This window comes from Aureobasidium namibiae, assembly GCF_000721765.1.
Source record: "Aureobasidium namibiae CBS 147.97 unplaced genomic scaffold scaffold_18, whole genome shotgun sequence".
NCBI lineage: Eukaryota > Fungi > Ascomycota > Dothideomycetes > Dothideales > Saccotheciaceae > Aureobasidium > Aureobasidium namibiae.
The window spans coordinates 490,100-502,998 of NW_013581191.1; the positions used below are offsets into that span (position 1 = coordinate 490,100).

The window sequence follows — 12,899 nt, forward strand, 5'->3', positions numbered from 1 at the left end:
AATGGTATGCGAGTTGCGAGAGTCGTTGGACAAACATGAAACGCGCAACAAAGTCGGCAGCACCCGGTCGAGCAGCCAGCAGCCGGGCGATCCATATATTCTGGTGGTGACGGACCATGCACTTGGTTCTAGAGATGCATGTCGACTTAATGTATTCAGCCTCGAGCGACCTGCATACAACTTGGACTCAATACAGAGTGGTTTGTCGATCATTAGATGTACTGTCAACCATGCTGACACGTCCTTCTAGACGACTTCATAGCCGGCTCCCAGAACAAGCGGTGATGATCGCCAAGACATCGACTCCCAATGCGTGATGGTCAACGCTTTCTCTTCCGCCATGCCCGTTTCTCTTTCTGGACATGAAACACAGTCTAGTCTATCCCTTCCGTCAAGCAGCTCATTTTCCAAATGTTCAACATATCGAGTCCATCACTACCCAGTGCCAATCTTGTCTAGTCTCCGCACAGCCGAGCCTCTGTCACCAAAATCGAGCATACTTGCGAGGCTAGAGACATGTCCAATGTTTCATACCTAGACATTTTCTTCAATTGTCCTCTAGAGCATCTCGAACTCTGGGAATGTCCAGCTCTAAGCCTCGATGGCTAGCAGGCTCGGCACGGAAGACGAACAGAAGACCAGGAATAGTATTCTGTCGTCGCTTGTCAATACGGTACTGTACGAACCAAAGGCAGACAGGAACGAAGGTATAAGTAGATTCAAGTGCTCCTCTCTGTGGTCTGGTTCATCATCGTCTTTCATTCTTTTCCTCTGCTGTCCTTTGCTCTCACTCATTCTTGTTCCGCACTCACATTCTTTGCTCTATCTGCTGTTTCCCATATCACACATCACATCAACATGCGCACTTCCACAGTAGCTACAGCCGCCCTGGTCGCAGGTTCGACTCAGGTGCATGCTGCTCCTACTTTCGGCCTGATCTTTGGTCTGATGAAGGGCATCACCACTGCCGTCCACTCTGATCTCAACCTTCTTCTGGGCTCTGTTGGTGTCGGTCTCCAGACCAATGCCAACGTCCACGGTCAAGCTCTGGGCTTCGGTGGTGTTGGATGTCCTTTCTCTCTCTCAAGCCAGGCTGGCGTGTCCGTAAATGCTGGTCTTCACGGAGGTCTTTCGCACAGTATCGGCTGGTCAGCTGGCGTCAACGGTGGTGCTTTCATCAATTGGAAGAGCTTCAAAGCCAACGGTGTCACGCTCTCAGGATGGCTTGTCCAGGACAAGTCTCTCGACCTTGACTGGTGGAACAAGTACGGTTCGGATTGCAACGACGAGTGGTCTTTGACTGCCAAGCTCGGTGCAAAGGCAGGTGCTGTCCTTGAGGCTCGCTACTCTTCATACATTACTACCAGCTACATCGACTCTCTTGCCGCTGCTGGTATCAACCTATTGAGAATCCCTACCCACTACTCTGCCTGGGTTTCTGTTCCCGGTTCCGGTCTCTACTCTGGTAACCAGCAGGCTCACCTCAAGACCATCTGCGACTACGCCATCCAGCGTCACGGTATGCACATCGTCATCGGTCTTGACTCCCTTCCCGGTGGTGTCAACGGTCTTTCTTCTGGCGAACGTATCGGTGCCACCGGTTGGTTCAACTCTGCCGAAAATCTTTCCTACTCCTTCAAGGCCATTGACGCCATCCTTGGCTTCATCTCCGCCTCTGGCCGCGTCAACGCCTTCACCATTTCTCCCATCAACGAGCCCTGTGATATTACTGCCAACTTCGCAACTACTGGTGGTCTCTCTATCGGCGCTACCAACTTCATCACCACTTATATTCAGGGTGTTGTGAAGAAGATTGGTAAACTCGATGCTCGTATTCCCTGCATGGTCCAGGATGCTTTCCTTGGCCACGACTACTGGGCTCCTCTGTTCTCTGCCAACGCCAACATTGTCATCGATTCTCACGTTTCATTCTCCGGTGCCATTGGTGCTGGAATTTCTGCCGGTATTGGTGGTGGAATCAAGGCTGGCGCAAACATCGGAGCAGGAGTCGGAGCAAATGTCAATGCTGGAGTGAATGGTGCAGCAAATGTTAACGCTGGAGTCAAAGGTGGCGCCCGCATTGGTGGTCTTCTCGGCGGTCTCTTTGGTGGTCACTTAGGAGCCAATGCTGGAATCAACGCAGGTGCCAATGCTGGAATCAACGCTGGGGTAAACACCGGCGCAAACGTCGCCGCTGGAGCCAACGGATACATCAACGGTGCAGGAGCCAACGCTGGATTGAACACTGGAGTCAATGCTGGCGCAAATGTCGCTGCTGGAGTCAACAGTGGTTCAACCTACGGTGCAGGAGCCAAGGCTGGAGCCTCTGCCAGCGCCGCTCCTCAGCTCTCGGCCCACCTGATCGCTCCCAGCGTCTGCAAGCAAACTACTCTCCTCAAGGGCACTGGAAAGTTCCCCGTGTTCGTCGGTAGCTACGGTATCCAGGCTCAAGAAGGCAACACTCTCTCAGGCCGCAAGACCATCTACAACACTCAGAAATACGCTTACGCCCAGAACCTTTCGGGCGGTTGCTTCAGCCACGCAAAGGCATACTCAAACAGCGTTACCGTTTCTGGCGAGGGTTGTGCTTCTGACTACAACTCTTTCCAGAGCTTGATGTCTGCCAACATTGCCACCAAGAACACCGAGTCTTGCTACTGCTAAATGTCTTGTTCCTTTGTGAAGAAGGATCGATCTCGAGATTAATATTACTGTTTGATGATGGGGGAGAAGGCAAGGAAACCAGAAAGATACTCCAAACTGACCGGCATATTACAGAAATGCTTGGTCGCTTTACGCTCACTACTTGATTTCTATTTACTACCAGCTAATGTCTATGTACATAACAATCTCTAATTATTCTCATTATAACATCACGATGAACGGATGTGCTCGATGACGACTGTGTTTCTTTCCTTTGTGATCGCAAGTCGTTTGCTCAGATCGACTGGAACATAGGTACCATTCTCGTATGCTAGGACTCTAAACTTCCATGCTCCTACCACGAAGGTCTAATGCGATGTCCTCACTATCGAAAGGTGTCATCGTTCCAGATTGGACTTGGATTCAAAGCGGATTTGGAAGACGCCGGATCTCGCTTGACATTTCTCGTTCCTCAGAATTACTATGCATCTCGATAGGTAGCTACAGGGATTCGAGAAGGTCTGAGGTGGAGGGCGGGGTCAAGCGGAGATAAGGTGTGGATAACGCCAAGGCTGGCGATCTCCTCCGCTTTTGGCTTTCGTCCGTCGCAAAAAAGTAGCAGCAACGAGGGCAAGCGCGACCGACTTTACAAGTCATTGGAGCATTCGCAGCTCAATGACCTTGAGACCATTTCGACTTGTCTATAACCCACGCGCAGTACTCCAAAGACGCTTTCTCCGCACAACACATACCAAGATGAGCGCGACGATAGATTCCCAACCAGCTGTCGATCAGTTGATCGAGCACGATGGAAAGTCATACAGCACCGTCAAGGAGGGTCTGGCATACATCTTGGTCCCGCCGAACGCACGAACCGAACAGGACCCAAAGTCAAAGAGGAACCACAAGGGCGACGACAGTGATCAACAAGCACAAAGCGTTTTCTACAATCCGATCCAGCAGTTCAACCGTGATCTTTCTGTCCTTGCCATCAAGGCTTTTGGTGAGCACATGTGTGCTGTCAGAAAGCAAGCACACGACAAGAAGGTCGACCAAGCTGCCAAGAAGAGGGAAAGGAAGAGACAGGCCGAGGATGATGCAGGGGAAGACAAGAGGAGGAAGGGCAATCATGGTGCTGCAGTAGCCTCGGAAGCACAGAAGGATACTGAAATGGAGGACACAACAACGGCAGGAGCTCAAGAACAAAGTGCAGAGGCTGAGAACGGGACCGAAGCCACGAACGGCAAGATGGACGTCGACACAGCAGAGGCACCCAGGGAGTCCAAATACAAGCCCAAATTCCGTGTACTGGACGCGCTGTCGGCTTCTGGTCTGCGTGCACTGCGTTATGCCCAAGAGATACCCTTTGTGACCACAGTTGTCGCCAACGACATGTCTCCAGCTGCTGTAGACGCCATTCGTCTCAATGTCCAGCACAACAAGCTGACCGACAAGATCACTCCATCTACTGGTAACGCCATTGGTCACATGTACAATGCTGCATACTACATTCCAACACCTGAAGATGGCCCTTCCGCACACACTCAGCTCAAGTACGATGTCATTGATCTGGACCCTTACGGTACCGCTGCGCCTTTCCTGGATGCTGCCGTTCAAGCGCTGAACGACGGTGGTCTGCTTTGCGTTACCTGTACCGATGCCGGTGTCTTTGCTTCCTGTGGTTACATCGAAAAGACCTACTCATTGTACGGCGGTCTGCCACTCAAGGGTCCTCATTCTCACGAAGCTGGTCTCCGTCTGATTCTGAACTCTATCGCCAAGGCTGCTGCTGTGCAAGGTATTGCTATCGAGCCTCTCCTATCTCTCAGCATTGACTTTTATGCCAGAGTCTGGGTGCGTGTCAAGAAGTCACCGGCTGATGTCAAGTTCCTGGCTGGAAAGACCATGCTTGTACACCAATGCGATACTGGCTGCGGCAGCTTCCAGATCCAGCCTCTTGCCAGACATACTCCCCAGAAGAATTTCCTCAACTACAAGCACACTGCTTCTTTGTCTGCAGCTGATAGCAGGTGTCCTCATTGTGGTTTCAAGACTCATGTTGCCGGTCCTATGTGGGCTGGTCCTTTGCACAACCCTTACTTCATCCGTCGTATTCTGGACATGCTTCCCAATGTGGACAAGTCGATTTATGGGACTACTGCTCGCATCGAAGGTATGCTTACCTCTGCTCTCGATGAGCTTGATACTTTGGAGAACAACCTCCAGACATTCAAGGGCGAGACTGAAGCTCCCTTCATCCCCTCTATCCCAGGACATGTAACCGACCCTCATCCTTTCTTCTTCATTCCCAGCTATCTGTGCAAGGTTCTGCATTGCCAGTCTCCTTCAGAAGCTGCTATCAAGGGCGCGCTACGCCACGCTGGATACGTCGCCACGCGCTCGCATACCAAACCCGGCACCATCAAAACCGACGCCAGCTACGACGCCATCTGGGAAATTATCAGAGAGTGGAGCCGTCAAAAAGCTCCCGTCAAAGAAGGCAAGGTCGGCGAAACCCAAGCCGGCTTCAAGATTTTGCAAAAGATGAGAAAGGTCGATGCATCTGAGGAGAAGAACGAAGGTGAAGAGAAGGGAGAAGATGTTGAGGAAGAGCCTGCTACACAACCTCCTGCTGATATTTTCAAGTTCAAGATCAAGTTTGATGAGAGGTTGGGCAAGGATTATCATAGCAAGAAGCTCATGCGTTATCAGACTAACCCGAGAGCGAACTGGGGTCCTATGAGTCGTGCTAAGGGTGCTAGCTAGATGGAGTCCCTCAAGCAGGTCGTTGTAAGATCGTTGATGTTGAGGTGAGCTATAGGATTGGACAATTCTAGACGAGACACTACAAGACCATCGTCGTCATTCTTCTCAATATTGCCTATATGTATCAAAGAGCCAAGCAAGTGATGGAGCTATCATTCTGATCGTCACTTGTTGCATCAAACCTCGCTCTCATCTCTTGTCTGATCGTATTACCCTGTCTGTTTTTTTTTTCTTTCTGCTCTCTTCGAAGTTCAAGTCTTATTTAGCGATTGCTAGCTGATGTATCTAGACAAGCATATCACCACGAAGATAAGTGGATTTACTTATTCCCATGTTTTCTCCTTCTTATACGATGACGGCTTCTGATGTCTCGACTTTCGGGTATAGCTCCGAACATCAAACCAACGCACTTTGAAGCTCGCTTTCCAGTGGTCACTCGTGAATTGAGAGCTTCAGCTGCTCAGACGCCCAAAACTCGTCAATCACAAGCTATATAGTTTGGAATACTGTAATATTTATATCATCAGGCGCTTTGGCTGAGTGGTTATAGCGATAGACTAGAAATCTATTTCCTTCGGGAGCGCAGGTTCGAGTCCTGCAGGCGTCGTATCTTTTGCTCATGAAGCCGTTGATATCCATCCTTTTGCTCTCCTGGAAGTGGTGAGGAGGTGGGTGGATCAGGGGCGTTAGAGCGGGGCTAAAAAAAATTTTGGGTCGAGGGGAAATCTCCCCGAGCCTACTAAAGCTTAGCGGTAGGTTTAGAGGGATATAAAAGTGTTACACAAGGAGACAATACGAGGCATACGGAGAGAAGAAGATATATTTGTGTAGAATGAGATGGGGTAGTGTGTAGAAGTTAGGCTCGAGATGTATATGGCTTTATTTAACGAATCTGTGCTTCTTTTAATCCCTAAGTCATGAAATTTTCTGTTCTCGTTCTATATAACTACTATTATGTGCTCCTATTACTATAGGGAAAAACAGGAGGGAAAAAAGAGAAAAATAGTGTAATGTCGATTCATGCCGAGTGGTAGAAGTCCGCAGATCTCTCGAGTCCAAGCGCAACCCTGTCCGCCAAGCTTCCGCTCCACCCAGCGAAAGGAAAAAATTCTCAACCACCACCTCTTTTGCCTTTCCCACCTCAACGACATAGAGCAAAAAAGGAACTCATCAACCGTATGTATAGGAATAGCCGAAGGCGGGGCTCGAACCCGCGACCTTGAGGTTTGGAATATCAGAGATTGATAAGAGCCACACGCTCTACCGATTGAGCTACCCCGGCAGGTCTGATTGATCAAGTTGTGTGACACAACTGGCTCTGGTTGACGATGGTAAGCAAAACCATAAGCTGGTATATATATTCTGGCGTGGATAGTTGAGTGGTGGAAGATGGTGTCAAGTGCTGTGAGCAGTGTGGTGCTGGGCCGTGGACATGACGATGCCGTCTCTGGATTGTCGACAACCTGCGGATGAATGGAAAGCATGTTCGCGCGAAATGTGTCTTTGAGGCGAGAGGTGAGTCGAGAGGTGAGTCGAGAGGTAAAGTCGTGGGTCCTCGTCGTCCTAGATCCAGACACCTTTCGGCATACTGAGGAAGCCGAGCGCTCTTCAACCTCCGTATAAAGATGCACACCCCTAGTACCGTGATATGACAGCATCCGTAGTACCCATATGTTGTGCTTGAAAATTCAAAGTGCCCATCCCGGTCGAATGTGTCGAAAGAGGGTCGCGCTCATCGCGGCCAGGCCACACGAATTCACGTTCCTCTCTCTCTTGAACACATGAGCATCATCTCTCTAGGGAAAGACGCAATGTTTCGTATGCAAGAGAGAAATGACAAGATAAAAGGAGAACCAGGAAACGATGTTGGAATGACGGATGAAGTACTGCATTTGTGGACTCGTCTCACAATATCGCCAGTTGCGTGTGACACCGGCTCCTCCAACACACAGTCGAGTTTCCTCACCTACCTGGCTAGCGCATCAGAAGTTTTCGAGCCTGTAAGAATGAAACTAGATAAGACATGACACCAACAAAACAAACACAGCAGCCCCTCACCCGAGGGTAGAACGGGACGAGCAACCATGGAAGATGACCTTGCTCACCGTTACTTACGCATGTTAAGCCCTTAAGCCTACTCTCACATTGGTCTCCGCGCAGCACTATGTCCAGGTCTCGAATCCAAAGATATGACCTCGACGAGAACAAGACTTTGCCCTCGCAGTTTAAGAGGTGGAAAGACAAAACGTTGTCGCAGCCGTGAATCGAACACGGGGCTCGTGCATGGCAAGCACGAATTTTACCACTAAACCACTGCGACGAAAGAACGCGAGTTCACGTGATGATGAGCTTACAGACAATGTAATCTATGATCCTCGATAGAACAGGCAAGGTCACAGATTTACCGCTCCACGCTCTAAATTCATATCCGTGTTTCTAGGAGACATCATAAAAGGTCACAGCAGGGTGTAAGCTTACACTCAAGCTTCTCTGATTGGTGTCGCCAGACTTGGTCTCATGATTGGTTGATCAAAATTTGTCAATAGTGGTTGTCATGGAAAATAGGTTAGCTTCGAGAACAAAAGCCAACGAATCATCATTTGGACCATGGCGACAGTAATACTGTACCGGAGGTACAAACCGCCAGATGACCCAATGAGTAAGCCTAAGTGAAGATGTTGGCCGGAGCATACATCATATGAGTGGCATGTTGAAGTGTAGAAGAAGATGTCGCCGATATCGCCAGGGTGGTACAGTCAGTGAGCTGGACTTGGGGTGAGAAAGATGTACAGCCATTGATACATAAAGCCGGTAAGCCCGTGCGACACCAACCGAATATGACAGAAATCGATGAACCACTCTGAGAGCCAAGAGAGAAGTGTTGAAGAAGAAGAGATATCAGAAAAGCCCCGGTATGCAGAAATTTTGAGAAGGAAGTTAGAGCAGAGTAGAGAAGAGAAATAGAGAGGCGGCACTCATGAAGATGAGACAGACTACAAGAGGAAGGACAGAAAAGAACTGTGTAGCTTGAGAGAAAGGAATAACGATGCAAGCAAGCAGAGGAAAAAGATAACCAAAACCAGTAAGTGGATTCAACAAGAATAGTCGGACACGGCAAGAGCGACCAGACGCTCTGTGTCAACCGAGCATACCTAGAGAAGAAGGAGCGACTCGGAAACTTGATCATCATCACTGCATCTGGGAGGAGTGAGTTAAATGAGGCGAGAAGAAAGACAACAAGGACGCAAGCGACATTTTGTCTCGAGCTTGTCCATGGCACAGTGATGGGAAGAGGAAGACCTCAGGGAGGAAGAGCGAAAAGAGAAGAAGGAACGAAGAAGTTCGGAGCATCCAGACTTCCGCGATGATCGAGAGTTGGCGTTGAAGGAAGGTGCGACAAACCGCGTTGAAGGAAGGTGCACCGCGTTGAAGGAAGGTACGACAAACCACGCAAAGAAGGCGCACACCACAAAAGGTAAAGATACGGAAAAGCCGGAGAATGAATAAAATGGTGCCCACATAAGGCAAAAATTGTATATTTGGTAGAAAGGAATGAAGCTCCAATCGTCAGTCGCCTCAAAAACAAGCACTTAATTGCTCACTAAACTCCAGATTTTTTCTCCTTCAATTATGCATTTTTTCGTTTGTTTTTTCTTGTTCATTCATTAAACGCCGCCATTGAGCGGTGCTGCTCCTTCGGTGACCTGCTGTGCTAGAGTGGCCTGTTGCGCAGCAATTTGATCGGCCTGGTTTACGGCCGTCTGGATGATTTGTTGCTCCTCGGGGCTCAGCGTTTTGGTCAGATCTTGGTAGAGCTGAGGTTGTTGTTGCTGAAGAACTGTGAAAATTGTTAGTAACCTGTTTTGGGGGCTTGTCATCTGCATTTGAACTTACGGAAAAGTGCGTGCTTGAACATGCCATATGGCTCAACCTTATCCAAAGGTGTCTCAAGCAATGACTCCTCTTCCAACTCATCATCATCGTCGTCATCACCGAGAGAGCTGAACTTGGATGCTTGCTGTGAGAGGAAGTCGAGGTAAGCAGCGCTTTCATCCTTGACGTCGTCGGTCTCGCCTTCAACCTCCTCAGCAGCCCAGTCAACCTCACCTTCCCACTCTTCTTCTTCTTCATCATCGTCGTAGTCGCCGCCAAGGCCAAAGTCGTCTTCCCGAGTTGCCTCCTCACGGTTCTTGATAGCCGCAGGAAGAGTTTGGAAAAGACGGACGATACCTTGAAGCAGACGAGGCCAGCCAGGTTGTACACTGACGGGTACTTGATCTGCAGGCAAGACAATGAGCGAAGTAATGGCAGCAATCGACAACTTCTTATCGTGGACGCGAGTGAAGATGTCAATACTCGAGAACCACAAGCTGAAGAACTTGTTAGTCTGGCCGTTGGACTCGAGAATGTGCAGTGCGAGGCTGGGGTTGTAATAAAGGGCGTTGATGACAGTCTCCATCAGGTGAATGCGGTACGACTTGACCTTAACATCGTCGTTGTTCAACACAGTCATGGCGATCATAACAAACTCGGGAATGTAGTTGTCAATGTGTCCGCGAAGTGTGAGCATGAGCATCTCGGCAAGTTTGCAACCGCAAATACGCTCAACACCGCCAACAGAGTCATTCTGGAAGATGGTGCGGATCATATCCACGATAGCTTCCAGGTATTGAGGCTGGTGAATGAGAGCTTCGCTGCCATAGTTGACAAAGTTCTCAAGAGCAGGAAGCATGTCCTCGAGGTAAAGCTCAGCACCGGACTTGAAGGTTCTGTGAATGAGCTCGAAAGCATTCCACATGGTACCGGAGATGGTCTTGGCGGCGAAAGTGCAGCTGTCGATAATCTCAAAGACTTCATTGTAGAGGTCGTACAGCTTGTGCTCCAGAGTGATGGTGATGACGGGCATGAGAATGGTCTCGAGGTGAGCCAAGACATCGGGAGTGCTCTCAAGGGTCAGAATAAGAGTACCGATGGTCTGAAGAACACCCAGAGCAGTGATGCTCTTGTCATCCAAGAAGTCACCATACTCATCCTCACCCTCCTTGGTCGATTGGCGCTCGATCAATTCGCGAACGATACGAAGATAGGTGTCGCGAAGCTGCTCGCTAAGAGCAACAGCGAAAGGAGTAAGCTCAGCGGCGAAGACCTCGACGAAGTCTTCCATAACGTTGGCAAGAGCATCCACATCGACCTCGTTGGCCAGCTTGAGAAGCTGCTGCATGATCTGAGGAATGTCACCTTGCATAGAAGTACGAATAACATCATGACGGATAAGAGGTTGGAGAGCGAGCGAAGCCTCGACGCGAACAGGCAACTCAGGATCGGCCATGGACTCGAGGATGTTGCGGTAAATGACAAGGAGGTTGTTGGGATCCTTGAAGTCGAGAGCCTCGAACTTCTCGAGAGTGTCGCATGCACGAGCACGCAAGTAACCATGAGGACTGCGGAACTCGGGGAAAACGTGCCTGACGAAGAAGAACTCGACCTGGTCTGCAATAGGGCTCTTCTTGCCGAGAATGACACCAGACAAAGTTCCAATCATGCGCAAAGCGCCCTCCTTTTCTCTTGGGTTCTTCTGGTCCTCTGGGGCAGATTCGTAGCGGTTGACGACGTCGTTGATGTAGTTGAGAACGGAGAAGGTTTGCTTTCTGCGAGCCTTGGTCATGGTGACAAGGAAGTTTGTAGCGGCGACGTCGGGAGCAGAAACCTCTTCGTAGAAGTTGAGCTTGCGGTGGAGGTACTCGGAGGGGTCGGTTTCGAACAGCTCGATGTCCTCGTCGGATTGGCAGAGTACGGGGAAGATCAAGTGCTGGATCAAGATCTGCATGTGCGGTTTGAGATGATCCCACATGGTCTTGGGCTTGATACACTCCTCCATGAAAACCAGGGTAAAGCTCAAGCAGGGCTTGCTCAGCCATGTCGTTTTGCCCACCCACTTCTCGATCTGGCCCAGGTAGCCCTTGAGGATCTCAGGGGCAAAGTCCTTGATGAAGCTCTTTGCGAATTCGACATAGTCCGACTCGGTCTTGGCCAGGTTGGAGGGGTTTCCATATCTGTTCTTGTCAGTAACTTGTCCCCTGTCTGTCTCTTTCCATGACTAGGTACACACCTGACGTATAGCCTGTTCAGGTTGACATATGACCACTTCTTGCACTTGAACCAGTGGTTCTGCTCGCGCTCGTCCACGTCCTCGACCATCGACTCGGCTGGGGGATCCTTGGCGACAATGTTGAGGAAAAGAGTGCACCATCCAACAATCTGCTGCTGCTCGCGCAAGTGACGGGGCAACTCGAAGTAGATGGCGTGCTTGTAGGCCTTGAGAACAGTGCGCAACATCTCACCAGCCTCGAGACTGGTCTCGTTGACCAGGCTGTTGGCAATTGCGAGCAACTGAGGGAAAGTCATCTCAACAATCTTGTCAAAGTCTTCTCTTGTCTCTCCCATCTTGAAGCGGTACACGCGGCAGATGGCCAACAGGCACTGCAAACCGGCGAAGACGCTGCCGGCATCTTGCTGGTTCAGGAGGTTGACGGTGATGTTGAGGAACTCGGGCCAGTGGTCGGGGAAGTCGTAGTGAAGGATCTTTTGTAGAGTAGCAACGAGTTGTGCACGGATTTGCGGCGGCGAAGCAGCGAGGATAGGGACGAGGCGTTGGCGAATAACCTGCTTATCGCCTTCGGGGACGGGCTTGTACCGTGTTTGGTCGTTCTCGATGGGCGCCCAGCCCTTGGTGATGCGGTTTTTAAGGTATACGACGGCTGAAGATGTGATTAGTCGGTGTTGTGCATACTGAAGATACAAGGTAGGCTTACTAGACAGGCGCACTGCTTGGTCCTGTTCGGCCTCGAGGATGTTCAGTAGAGCCTCGCAGAAGCCGGGAGTGTCTTCAGCCTGGTGGGAGTGTCAGTCGTGTGCCTCGAGGTGTTGGGGCGGTCGATAGTACATTTCGCAGATCCAGCTCTGCCTGGCGACGGGCATCAGCGTTTGCCGACAGAGTCGCCTGGATGCGAGTCCTCAGGGCGGCGGCGTCCATGGTGGGTGAGTGTCGGGTTCAGATGCTAGATGCCTCGACGGAGCGTACAAAGACTCGTACTGTGTGTAAAATGAACCAGGGCCCCTCCAGAAATCAATTGCAAATCGTCAGCCTGGTCGGCTCTTGGAAGTGTTCGCTTTCAAACTTGCTTGGGTTCAGGGTCCGTCGGTGGCATTCATTTTTCCACACGAGCAGGAGCCAAGCCAAAGGTCGAATCTTGTCCGACGCTGCCACCAGCAACACCCGGACACACAACAAAACAGGAACCGTTTCGCATCTTGGTATTAGCAGATCCTGGTACCTCAGCCTTTGCTGCAAGGACGTAGCCTGTGAACTTGTCACTATGGCTCCTGTCATGAGGCAGGAGCGTGTGACCTTTGCTTCACCCATAATTTCATTAAACGACAACAGGCAGGTGCAGTCACATGGAAGGCACGCTCTCACTTTGAGAGCATTC

General features: G+C 50.4%; 3 protein-coding genes across 3 annotated transcripts; 2 read left to right on the forward strand and 1 right to left on the reverse strand.

The window, feature by feature from the left end:
- Window positions 1-858: 858 nt before the first annotated feature.
- On the forward strand, window positions 859-2,664 carry M436DRAFT_54915 (glycoside hydrolase family 5 protein; the record flags this gene model as incomplete). The annotated part of the gene is made up of 2 exons (XM_013568634.1): window positions 859-1,936; window positions 2,324-2,664. The coding sequence occupies 2 exons, from the start codon at window positions 859-861 to the stop codon at window positions 2,662-2,664; spliced, it is 1,419 nt and encodes a 472-aa protein (XP_013424088.1).
- Window positions 2,665-3,399: 735 nt separating this feature from the next.
- Window positions 3,400-5,409, forward strand: M436DRAFT_55043 (TRM-domain-containing protein; the record flags this gene model as incomplete). Its single annotated transcript, XM_013568661.1, has 2 exons — window positions 3,400-3,775; window positions 3,857-5,409. 2 exons carry the CDS (start codon window positions 3,400-3,402, stop codon window positions 5,407-5,409), a joined length of 1,929 nt encoding a protein of 642 aa, XP_013424115.1.
- Window positions 5,410-9,074: 3,665 nt separating this feature from the next.
- M436DRAFT_54611 (ARM repeat-containing protein) lies at window positions 9,075-12,442 on the reverse strand (the record flags this gene model as incomplete). Its single annotated transcript, XM_013568591.1, has 5 exons — window positions 9,075-9,247; window positions 9,304-11,462; window positions 11,519-12,167; window positions 12,222-12,300; window positions 12,353-12,442. The coding sequence occupies 5 exons, from the start codon at window positions 12,440-12,442 to the stop codon at window positions 9,075-9,077; spliced, it is 3,150 nt and encodes a 1,049-aa protein (XP_013424045.1).
- Window positions 12,443-12,899: the final 457 nt, after the last annotated feature.